Source organism: Lineus longissimus, chromosome 9, assembly GCF_910592395.1.
Source record: "Lineus longissimus chromosome 9, tnLinLong1.2, whole genome shotgun sequence".
Classification (NCBI taxonomy): domain Eukaryota; kingdom Metazoa; phylum Nemertea; class Pilidiophora; order Heteronemertea; family Lineidae; genus Lineus; species Lineus longissimus.
Genome location: NC_088316.1, coordinates 19183753 through 19195482, shown reverse-complemented (window position 1 = coordinate 19195482; position 11730 = coordinate 19183753). Strand labels below are relative to the sequence as shown.

The window sequence follows — 11730 nt, the reverse complement described above, 5'->3', positions numbered from 1 at the left end:
TATCTCAATTTTGCCTTCAAAATTGTGGATGGATCATCGGTCAATGTGGAAGTGGTTACGGTTCAGTTTACCAAAGGGTCAAAATTTTAATGGCGGACGGAAGTGAAAAATCCTGAAAATGGAGCTAATAAAACTGAAAATATCCTCGTTTTCCAAGATCTTAGGCTTGGATACCCCTCATGCCAAATTTGGCTGCTACTTGCTGCTTGGAGTAACAGCAACTGGAGCAACTGCCCAAGTTATGTGGTACCTTATTCGGAGGCAAATAGCCAAAGTTCGAGAAGACAGTTTAAAACCAGTGTTTGATGAAAGTGAAACAAATGGTAGGCTATGTCATGATGTTAGATTTAAACAACCTATTTAAGCATTGCAAAAGAATTGGCTGACATGTGTGGAAAATAAAAAACGTCACAATGCCCTGCTGATGACGAATGAGGCAGATCAAATACAATGTTATTCAAGTTATTGTTGGCACACTGATGATGATGAGACTGACGAGCTAATCATGATGCTGAAACAGTTGGAATAGAAGACTCATGGAACTTTTGTTGGATGTCTTGAGGTCCTAGGGTCAATGACATCATGTATGTTGTCATCCTGTGGATCTATAACTTTCAATTCATGTTATTTTATCTTCCAGGTGTAGATGTTGAGACACTTGGTGCCCTATGTAAATCGACCAACACAAACCTGAGAAGATGTGCTGAACAGCTCATCACTGAAAGATTTGTTAACAACAGTATGTCGTTGCATTTTGTAATCATAATGTTCTGTTGAAACAATAATCAATTCAGAACGATGGCTTGTGTGTGAGGATGATGCGACATCAACGTCTGCGAGAGCTACCTGTATTCTAAACTGTCATGACAAACAACTTCCTTGGGGCACATTTGTTCTCTATAGCTGGAGTAGTTGCTAAAGTTCAGACTCTTTGGTGATATCTCAGTATCGTCCTCATGATTTCTCTTGAATTCCAGGTCATGCTCTGAACAAACTCTTTCACAACTGTCTCCATGGCAACAAGGATGAAATCTACAAAGCCTGCAGCATCCTGTGTCATGGAACGCTGATGACAGAGGCTGAATCCTGGCCACTTGGCTTTGATAAGGCTGTTATCCACACCATGGGAATGGTTCTCATTCACAGCATAGAACCTGACTTCACTGATGATGATTTGTACCGAGAGAAGATCCAGAAGATGGCTGCTGCTGGCTTGTTTGCGGCTTCCTCCTTGTTTGGAAATGTTTACAGTGCCAAAGGTAACACTGTCCCAGTGTCTTGATGGTTGTGACATTGGAGAAGTCACTCAATGAGATGTCATAGTAAGATCCCTTGTCAAGTAAGTCTCTACAAAATAGTAGGAAAGACCCACCAGGAGGCTTAAAACACGGAAACAGAACTCTGCATCCCTGAAAGCTTCATGGACTTTCAATCTGCAAGAGCACCCAATGAAAATTGCATACAGAATATATTTTGCTCCAAGTTCAGGCTTTGTTTGCCATCATTTGTTTCTGATTTCAGATCAGGATGATGCCATTCTCCAGGCATTCTTACCCGAGATGTGTCACTGCTTGTTGTATCTGGTCCGGGCCAGTCGAGACCGGGATGTTCAGAGGTTCTGTCTCATCATCATCAATCATCTCATCATAGATGGTAAGTGTGGCTTCGAATATCAGAACTTGAGATAACATTCGAATATCAGGACATTGGTAGATATCATCATGCGACACATTTTTGAATTTTGGCTTTTTCTCAATAATCAGTTGAAATCTTTTTCTCAGGTAATAAAGAGGAACATGTGTTTGAAGCAGGAGGTGTTCCTGTCATTGCCAGTGTGTTCGTTGCTCAACAAGGTGACATTGTCTTCCAGAAGATGTGTCTCCAGTTACTGATTGTGTTCCTGCGTATCCGAGTCGTTGATGACAGTAAGTGGTGGGCTTGTGGGGTTTGAGGTCTGATTCAACCAGTCATTAGTCAAGAATATAAGAGAAAGATCCGTCTTTGGTGATAAGGCTCTGAATCTGATATCATTATCCCAACTTCATTCCATCACTGACATGGGGGCCGGTAGTCCATTAATAGGCACAGAGCTGGACAGAAGCTCTTCAGTGGTTTGTGGTGTATATTTTGCGCCTTCTTTGAAAGGGAAAACAGTAGCGTGTAATGTTCAATTTCCGTTCCCGTAGAAACAGATCCAAGGAAACAGATCGCGGATCAGAAAGTCATTTGGCACCTCGTGGCCTGTCTGCGCTCGGATGATCTTCCCTGTGTTAACTGTGCTGCAGCAGTTCTTTACCAACTTGTCAGTAAGTAAACAAGTCCAAAGATGCAGTCCACTCGTGCCTGAACCATTATTATTGGTACAATTTATTTGAATTCCTGGAATATTAATAGATCTTTGGATGTCTTTCATATTTTGTCCAATGCAAACTGATGCTGGAGTCTTGATTGTTACCTTTTCAGAGGAAACATGAAGCACATGGAGAACATGATTGACTCATTTCATTTAAACAAAGAATTACACTCGTTTAGGACATTAGATGATTTTATTGCAATGAGTATATTTCCTAACTTCGCATTTTCTTCTTGATTTCAGCCCTAAGTCGTCAGGAGATAGTCTCTGTTCCTGGATTAGTGAGAGTGTTCGGGCGTAACTTGGCCAGCAATGATGCCAAACTTCAGTGGCTTATTCTGCGTATTATCTTCATGTTGGCAGTGGAAGATGGTACGTTCGGTCAAGATGTTGCAGTATTCTGTACCTGGTACCTGGTGCATCTAAACATAGTTCATCCACTTCTCTGGGCTGTGATCTTTGACTTGTCGTTATCAGAGTTCTCTTGAACGATACATACTTGTATAGCAAACTACAGAATCTGGGTACATGGACATTACTATTTTCCTTTCATATCTGCGTATGCCTTGTACACCAAGAGAAGACCTGTTGTATTACTGCTTTCTATTTGCTTTGTCTTTTCCAGCCCAGTTCAAATTAGATGTTCTCAATTCCAACGATATACTTGAAAGGTTATCTGCACTGTTCATGAGCGGGGAAACAGAGGTGGTCAGCAGTGCCCTAGCTCTTACTGACTGTATTCTTCTGGAAGGTAAACCATCTTTCATTTCTTTAGCTGTTATTCTATGCTAGATTTAGTTGCCTGTGCATGGATTATTTGAATCTCGTTGGCCTGCGTCTACATTTGGTGATGCTTTAGAGATTTCAGAGCACAGATTAGCTCATTTGAACATTCCTCTGAAGTTTGGCTAGGGTGTCTGTTATGACCCCTCTCTTTTTATCACTAAATGCTATAACTGTTTTCTTCAGGGAAAGATGCAGTCATGAAGGTGTTGAATGCAAGCGACCAACTCATTCCTAACCTGACCACGGTCATATCCCACCGCGAGCCCCTCATTCAGAGAATGCTTGCGGAAATACTTGGTTTAATCTGTACTTGTGGTGAGTATGTTGCTTGTTGGATGTGATCGCTGAGTTTATTTCAGTGGCTTGAAGGTGTCCCACTTCCTAAAGTTCATCTAGTGTCTTGACAGCTCAGGCTCAAGAACCTAATGCTACAAATACAAGCACTCAAGCAAAATTGTGAGGATTGGAAAAGTAAGCTACTTTTAGTAGTCAATCCTTACTAAGAGTTGAAAACGGGAAAGTTTGTAGCTTACATTACAATGTATATGATTCATAACACTTCTGCTTGCCTCTGTTTTCAGAGGAAGCCATGCTGAAGGCGGTTGATTTTGGTATCGTCCCGGCAATTCTCCACTTCGCACAGATAACCCAGCAGTCAACATCCGACAGTGATCTTGTCTTCCATGCGACTGCCATGCTACTCAACCTTGCTATGACGTCAGGTGAGTATTCACCCAAGAGCTGCGTCCATCATCGCTTGTGAAAAATGTTTGTTTGAATGAGTGCTTCATTGGTATTTAAACACCTCCATGAACCAAAAAGCCATTTGAGTGGAGCTAACTTACACTAGGTTGAAGTCCAGTTTTTTTGCTCAACAGCAATGCATCACCAGCACTACTTTCTACTTTCCAGACAGCATTAAGTGTGAGATCCTTAAGGCTGGTGGATTAAGTATCTTGATGGAGCTGGCCATTGAGTTGGGCAATAGAACCAACATCTCAGTGCTGGCTGCCAAGTCACTGATCATGCTGGGGTATACAGGTATGTATCATTCACTGATTCCAGTTGGGCCATGTTCATTGCATTGTCTAAACTCTAAATTACTAATTTTGGAGTACCAAGTACATGTATGTTTTAGTATTATGGATATTTTGCACAGAATCTCCATTGAACTTTATTTGTCTTCAACTGATGTGATAAGAAAATAATAGAAAATAGAGTGAATTTTTTACGGACCTCATCCATCTACTGTATTGAATGAAGGTTTGTTTATTTGCAGATCAGGATTCTAACTTACGAGTTGAATGTAACAAAGATAGGGCTAGTGTTATCATTGGGAAGAAGAGAGCTGTGTTTCTCGGATCTGGCGTAAGTTAAGGTTTATATTTCCCTGTTACAAAGTAGTTGTTATGAAAAGTCAAGGGTCATCTTTATCAGACCTGCTTCATATAGCATAGATACCAGACTTCAGTTTTTAGGCCTACTTGCCTTTAGATGTACCTTTTATCGTCCTGGTATTGAATCTGTCATTTTTGTTATTCCTGTAGCTGCATGTGGTGACTTGGCACCTCTCAACAAATCAGATCAAACACGTGATGTGTCTTCATAACAGTTCCGATCTCATCCAAATCAAACCCTCCAAGGAGCATGGCATTCTCTATATACTCGTCATCAATGGATCAAAGCAGCTCACAGAAGGCTTGCATAGTAAGTGTTTGGGAGCTTATACTTGTTGGGTGAATTGTTATTGTTCAAGAGTGCGTGCTGTTTTACCAAGTTAAAGACTTCTGATGAAACTGAGTAACAAGCACGAAATAAAACCACATAGCAATTTTATTGTTATCTGATAGGCATTGATTTGGAGGGCTTGAGGTTCTAAGGAAAGAACAGTAACGTTGAACGTTTAAACTGGTTCTTTTCAGAGGCTTCGTTCATGTTCAAACCAAGTGGTGAGGAGGATGTTATGGCTGAAGTAAAGAATCACACGTACAGCGTTCTTATCGGCCATTACAGGGAGGACAAGTTTCACATTAAAGATTATCAAGGTTCAGACTTGGAGCTCATGGTAGCAAAGTTTCAGATCTCTTACAGTAAGTTGTTCGAGTTCGGGCAGAGGAATATCCTGAAACATTTCTGAAAGGGCAGTCAGGTTTAGCTTATGACACCTTCTTTAGTCCCTGACATTATGTAACTACATGTAACTAGCAGCAACAAACCAGCTAGGTTGGAAAGAGCTACTGTCTGGTCTTGATCCTCTGGCAGAGGCCTTGGTCACTAGTCCATCCCGAAACTGAAATGTCAACATTCATTTTTGATATCAAAACATTTCGTTGTTGTGGGCATTGGTTTAAGTCAGAAGATGCCAAAAGTTACTGAAATCATTTTTCTTGCAGATTCTCTAGTCAACCATTTTGTGAGTGAGCGTGTAGTACAACCAGCCGTCAAAAGTATCTCAATGTCTCCAGTCACAAGTCCAGTCAGTAAAGTCTCGGTAAGTTAAAGCTTTAAACTTCACAGTTTTCATTCAGTTGGTGTGGGGCACCCAACTTGTAATGAAGCAACAGTCACCTGAGCTTGACCTGTGAAGGACAAGGAGGCAAGCAGCCTTGGCACCACAACCTGTGGATTGACAGTCAGGCTCCTTACGTACCATTATGCCATGGCACTCTGCAAAACCATATTGATATTAATCATACCCACGATATGTTGCAGGAGCTTGAGATCCTTCAGGTCTTGTGCCACCACGAGGACCACAGGAACACTGTACTCAACTGTGAGATGATGCTCAATGACTTGAGGGATATGGTTCGTGTCATATCGGAATGTCTACACAAAATAGAGCAACTTGAACCAATCTATTTTGCGCACAGTCTGGCTGCGTTGGAGGTGTTGGTGGTCTTGGCTATTGATGGTGAGTAAAAATGAAAATATAATTGCTATTTTTCTATGGAACTCATGGTCCAGGGGTTGACGTGCTTGAGCAGTAGAGAAACAGCAATCGTATTGCCACTCGTTAATACTATTTCATCTGCTTGTACCTTTCTACGTAGCTCTCTTAACTGATTCAACATTGATATCATAATCATCAGTCTGAAAGTGATTAATCAGAAGAAGGTTTTTCTTTAACTGTTCTTACAATTCTGTATTTCAGCTCGTTTCTGCAAGTTTGCTGTTGAGAAGAAGTTTGTCCCAGTTCTCATTGACTTACTCCACTCCATCACAAGACTTTGGTTGAACTCAGCTGTCAAAGGTCTGACAGAGAAACAAGAACTCTGTAAGCGAAAGATCAGGGCCTAGTTGCTGAATCGGTGTTAGAGACAAATGCTAGTGTTAGCTCAGGAAGGTGTTATCCCTTCAGACAACCTTTTGATAGATTAGAACTAGATCCATGGAGCTCACACGAATGTGACTTCAATTAGTGGGTGCACCATTTCAAGGAAAGGTATGTCATTGCGAGGTCCTGTGTTTGCTTTCTTGTCTATCTGCTGATATCTGTTTCATTTCCCCCACAGTGTGTACTGAATACCATGAAGTCCTGCAGAACCTGGCCAAGCATGCCCTCCTCACCCTCTACCAGTTCATCAATGTCAATGATATCCATCTCCACGACCGTATCAAGCTACTGCTACAGAAAGAGGGTGCTGTCCTGATGGTCTGGTCACTGCTACTGTGTGCTGGGAGCGTTCTCAAAGCCTCCATTTCAGTGTCGGCCTCGGCAGTCCTGTTGTCCTTATGTTGTGAAGATGCCCTGCCAGATCATGACAGACACCTCTCTCTACTCAACCATCACGACAAGACGTCATCCCTTCAGTTGTCGCCGAGTCAGCTCTGGGTAAGTTGTGATATATGTTTCATTTCAGGAGCCATGAGGTCAATGGTTCAATGCTCACTGTCAGCATCAGACCCTAGGCAGGCCCCCTTGCCCTACATGCCTTAGCCAGGTGTATAAATGGTTACAAGTCGGCCATTGGAAATGGTCACGTTGTAGCGCTGATTGAGCAGCACATCTGAGTTCTCTGGAATGGTTTCACTCGGGATAGACCAAGCAATACATTGTAGATGTAAAGCACTTTGAGAATGTTGTACATTATAAAGCGCTGAGAAGAACATCAATAGTTAATCTTTTTGTATTCTAGGCAAAGAATGACAGTTGGACTTTTGAAAGTGTCCGTGCAACACATGGTGCTAATTTTGGTGCTGATGTTGAGAAGGAAAACAGTCCCAAAGGATGGTACTACGAGGTAAGAACAGCTGTTTTTGTGGGTTGTTTTAGAAGTGGGTTTGCCAGAGTCAGGATTTATAAAACTGGCCCCCCACCGTTGGTGGTGGGTGGGGTTAAGGCTTTCCTCATTGTCATTCACAATAACTTCATGGACAAGCTCTTCTTTGCGTACTGTCAACAACATTTTATCTGTCTTCCTTGCAGGCCACCATACATTCCAAGGGTATCATCCAGATCGGCTGGTCAAGCAAGGACTGTAATTTCTCGCCCCAGAAAGGTCTGGGTGTTGGTGATGACAAAAGATCTGTTGCATTCGATGGTGAAAGGTGTAAAAAGTGGAACGGCCCATTGACGGAACAGTTAGATAATGTGTATGGGGAGCCTTGGAAGGATGGCGATACAATCAGCTGTTTGATGAGTGACAAGGGTGACGTTATCTACTGGCTGGACGGCAAGGATCTGGGCATTGCATTCACAGGTCTTGATCCTCAGTATACATGGTACCCCGCTGCCTCACTCGCTACGGACCAGTGTGTGGAGTTCAACTTTGGTGCAACAGCTTTCAAGTGAGTAGGGACAGTGTATTAGTTATGTGTGTTCAGTTGTGGGTACTCAAGGATATTGGATTGTTACTATGCTATTAAGATTTGACTTTGTCTTATGCTAGTAGATGCCTGATATAAGGAATCATTTCTAGGACAGGGACATCACAATGTAAAGTGTGTTGCTCAGTTCTTCATGATTGTTATTTCAGACATTCCCTTCCTGAGGGATATCTTGCAATGAAAGACGTACCTGTGCAGGGCGAGGAGCTCAACCAGGAGAAACCTCAGGTAAGGTTTGAATTCTTCTCTGCCCTTCAGGAAACTACGTAATTGAGGCTATACAGATTGACAGACACAAGTTCACTCTGAACAGAGACAATAGCCTATTCATACCAACAGCTTATGATCATATAATTTACTATGAGCTTTGAGCTGCTCTGTGTGTGTGTGTATTTCAGAAGCAGACATGTTGCAAATTTGAATGCTTTTAATAATGTTCCATTCCAGGTTGATGAGACGTATGAAGAGTTGAAGGACAACCTGATCCCCCTGAGCCAGCAGAGCAAGTGTTTTGTGCCGACCCTCTACTTCGAGGTGAACCTTCCCCTGAAGCAGAGGCAGCCACTCCACATGGGCATGATGTACCTGGACGATCCCATCAGGGAGAAGCTCTATATCAGTTACTGTAACAATGTCCTCACACTGCCCGATGGGAGGAAGATAGCTGTAAGTGAGAATGCCAGCATATATTCATTGACATTGTACTTCTGGACTTGCCTTTAAAATCCCGATTGGTGCAAATTGGGTGCGGTACTGATCTTGGGTAGCGTGAAGGATGTTGTTATTGACAATGAGTCTACCGCATATCAACACAAGCTGGACTGTTGTATGTCTCATTCAAAACCAGTTCCACATTTACTCTTCAGGATTTCCTCGATGAACACATCCCAGTGACGATTGGCATTGGTTACCTCTTTCATCAGTCAACCATATTCTTTGTTGTTGATGGATCACCTATCAGTAAGTACAATGAGGAGATAAGTGCTGTTCCGGTTGGAGGGCTGAACTTAACAATAAGGTGTTGGACTCTTGGCAGGGACACTACTGAGTCTTTGTGTTAGCTCTGCCTATTGTCAGTTCTGACTCACCGTACCATGTACATATGTATGTGTGTGAGATACTCAAAGAGAACACACAGTTTTTACAACCAATTTAATGTACTCTGAATGCTGAACATGATTGCAGGTGTTTTAATGTCATGATTTATGGTTGCTACAAAGAAAAATAATGCTCCCTGTACTTATGGCATGTTTGAGTGTAGTAATCTCATATAAGCAATGTAGTTAATTGTGACATGGAGTATAAGGCTACTCTCACTCTATTATAAATTCTCCTTCTGGCATTTCTTTCTTCTAGAGAAGACTTTCTCCATTCCTCGTATGAACAAGCCACTCATCCCCTACCTGAACTGCACCGTTGTCGACGTCAACTTCGGGACAAAATACTTTGTCTACGATCCTGCCAATGATAGAACCATCAGACTGAGCTGTGCGGCTCTCCTGCATGATTATTTTGATCTCTACTGCCATACATCATCAAAAAGCTACTCTCGTGCACTCAGTACATGAAAAAGCATGTGACATCTTGTTCTATCAACAGAAAAGGACTTATAAATGAACACCATCATTCTTGTTAGGAGAAAGCTTGAGAAAGTTGTTTTCTGTCATAATGATGTTCGTCATATATCAGTCTTCTCAAAGAAATTGAAGTCACAAAAATGTTCATTTAGTCGAATTTGTGCTTGTACCTGGTGCATCAAAGTGTACTGTTGTTGTGTTGTTAAGTTTGATATTGTTGGACATTCTTGATCTCTTGTTGAGTGAAGTGTATTCTTGTAAAGTTACTGATCATGACCAAGTCTATGGCATATGCCAGTCATCTTGTGTAACTGGAGGTTTAATCACTGTTACTGAGCGAGTATCAAAAACCAGTGGATGTCTGTGTATCCTTGTCTTCATATTCATGTTCGTACTGTCCTTGGTAATAGAAGTCACCAGGACAATCATTAGATTGTAGACGCGGTTGTTACTTTCTGACAAGAGGCCTACAGGGCAGAGGTTGGGTGTATGTATCTAGTAATGTATATGGTAATTGAACGCAGTCATATTACATTTACATGTATGTGTAATTTGTTAAGAAATGGAACCAATAAAAATCGTGAACTCGTTGTCAAAACATACTGCAAAGCACTTGTTCTTTGTTTTTGATGTTATGATTGAAATGGAAAAGTGTCTCACAGTGACACTGATCCTCGGTCACAAGACTGAAAGCTACCTGTCCTTCGTACCATGTACAGTGCTCATGCACTAGGGCATGATGGCTATACCAGGTGGAAAACTTATAATTCTCATTGCTAGTGGCCAGTTCTTATCTCAATCAAAGTGAGGAGTTGTCTTTTGCCACATGAACAGCAGCATCTGTCCGGTGGTTATTCAAAGACTGTCCTATGGTTATTCCTGGTACCAGTTGTGTCCTAACTACCAGTGGAAGACTGTCCCATTGCCAATCGGAAGATGTCCCATGGTTGTTCCATTGTCTGTGAAAGACTGTCCTATGGTAATCTCACTGCCAGTGAATAAAAACTGTCCGATGGGTTCCACGACAACATGGGAGCTGTTCTCAGTCAAAGCGTCAGATGCTTTGTCAAAGTGGCAAATGGTCAATTCATATACGATGACAGATACCGCCGGGGACTATAGGTATCAGCCAACGACATGTACACTTTGCTGCTCTACGTAATTGACATCCAGTCGCTTGTCGCTGGCTGTGGCTCCTCCTGTCAACAGCTTGCGGCAAAACTAGTTCATCGACTTTATATCAAGTTAGTATGCCAATGATAAGGTTTCATCGTTTGATAGCACACTTAAGATTGGTATTTACGGGAGGCAATAACTTACTGATGCGAGATAATTGGGTGTAAATAGGGCTGTTCCTCGCTTCGCTGTTGATTGCGATTCCGAGCTATAGTTGAGAATCTGTATCCAGCTGCAACAAAGGCAGCCATAAACAAGATGAAAGAATAACATTGATACGTTGACCAAGAATATGATGTGAAGACAAAAACAAGTGTTCTCACCAACACTGACGTTGAATTAACTGGGCGTTATCTCTTTCGGTTAAGTCCAAGTTCACTTGGGACAGTTAACGCCAGCGTTTTAGTGACCGAACTTATGTTGAACAACCGAGCCCTGCGGGTAATAAGTTAAGAAAGTATTTATGACTTCTTCTAGGAACTGTGGGCCATCTAAGATGACGGTATAAGCCAATCAGCCAATGCTCCCCAAGGTGTATTCAGCGATTTTCAATTTGGCCGCATCACCCACGAGATAATCATATTATGGGCATTATTCCCATTAGACTCCCGAGAAACGCCACTCCTCATCCTTAATAGTGTCTTCATATGGTGGAGGGGGCGGGGGCTGATACCATTGCGTCTGGAGTGTAAATCCCCCAAATGCAACTTGTCGGGGCTGTTACATAAGGGCGGTTTTTGTGTTTGTTGAAGCCGACACCTATGAATTGGTGGTTTGGGGCCTTTGCCATATCCTTGACTTGGATGAAGATGCTCAACCAACCTGTAGTTTCTAAATGGCAAGTTTGCTAGCTTGACGATAGCCATCTTCAGGAGCGGTGAAAATGTTGCCAATATGGTTCCACGGACATTCTATCCTAGGACATTTCAAACTTCTACACAGGCGCACTGCGTCAACGAATGTGATTAAAAGGCATGCCTGGTGTGCTTTTTTCGGAAATCTTCCGATTGT

The 11730-nt window shown here is 42.2% G+C and overlaps 1 protein-coding gene across 1 annotated transcript; it reads left to right on the top strand.

The window, feature by feature from the left end:
- Positions 1-87: 87 nt before the first annotated feature.
- On the top strand, positions 88-10143 carry LOC135493903 (uncharacterized). The gene is made up of 24 exons (XM_064781549.1): positions 88-323; positions 641-739; positions 978-1259; positions 1522-1653; positions 1782-1925; positions 2187-2306; positions 2597-2725; positions 2979-3104; positions 3323-3454; positions 3721-3861; positions 4052-4180; positions 4419-4507; positions 4687-4846; positions 5062-5229; positions 5533-5630; positions 5852-6050; positions 6291-6413; positions 6652-6971; positions 7276-7380; positions 7566-7927; positions 8116-8194; positions 8414-8632; positions 8833-8926; positions 9323-10143. Exons 1-24 carry the CDS (start codon positions 119-121, stop codon positions 9532-9534), a joined length of 3867 nt encoding a protein of 1288 aa, XP_064637619.1. The 5' UTR covers positions 88-118; the 3' UTR covers positions 9535-10143.
- Positions 10144-11730: the final 1587 nt, after the last annotated feature.

What these genes read in the sequence shown, in the direction of transcription:
- LOC135493903 (XM_064781549.1), top strand. Translation starts at nt 119, where the DNA reads ATGGAGCTAATAAAACTGAAAATATCCTCGTTTTCCAAGATCTTAGGC. An exon ending in CAACCTTGCTATGACGTCAG is followed by an intron (nt 3,862 to 4,051) that starts GTGAGTATTCAC and finishes TCTACTTTCCAG; the next exon opens with ACAGCATTAAGTGTGAGATC. An exon ending in CCGATGGGAGGAAGATAGCT is followed by an intron (nt 8,633 to 8,832) that starts GTAAGTGAGAAT and finishes TTTACTCTTCAG; the next exon opens with GATTTCCTCGATGAACACAT.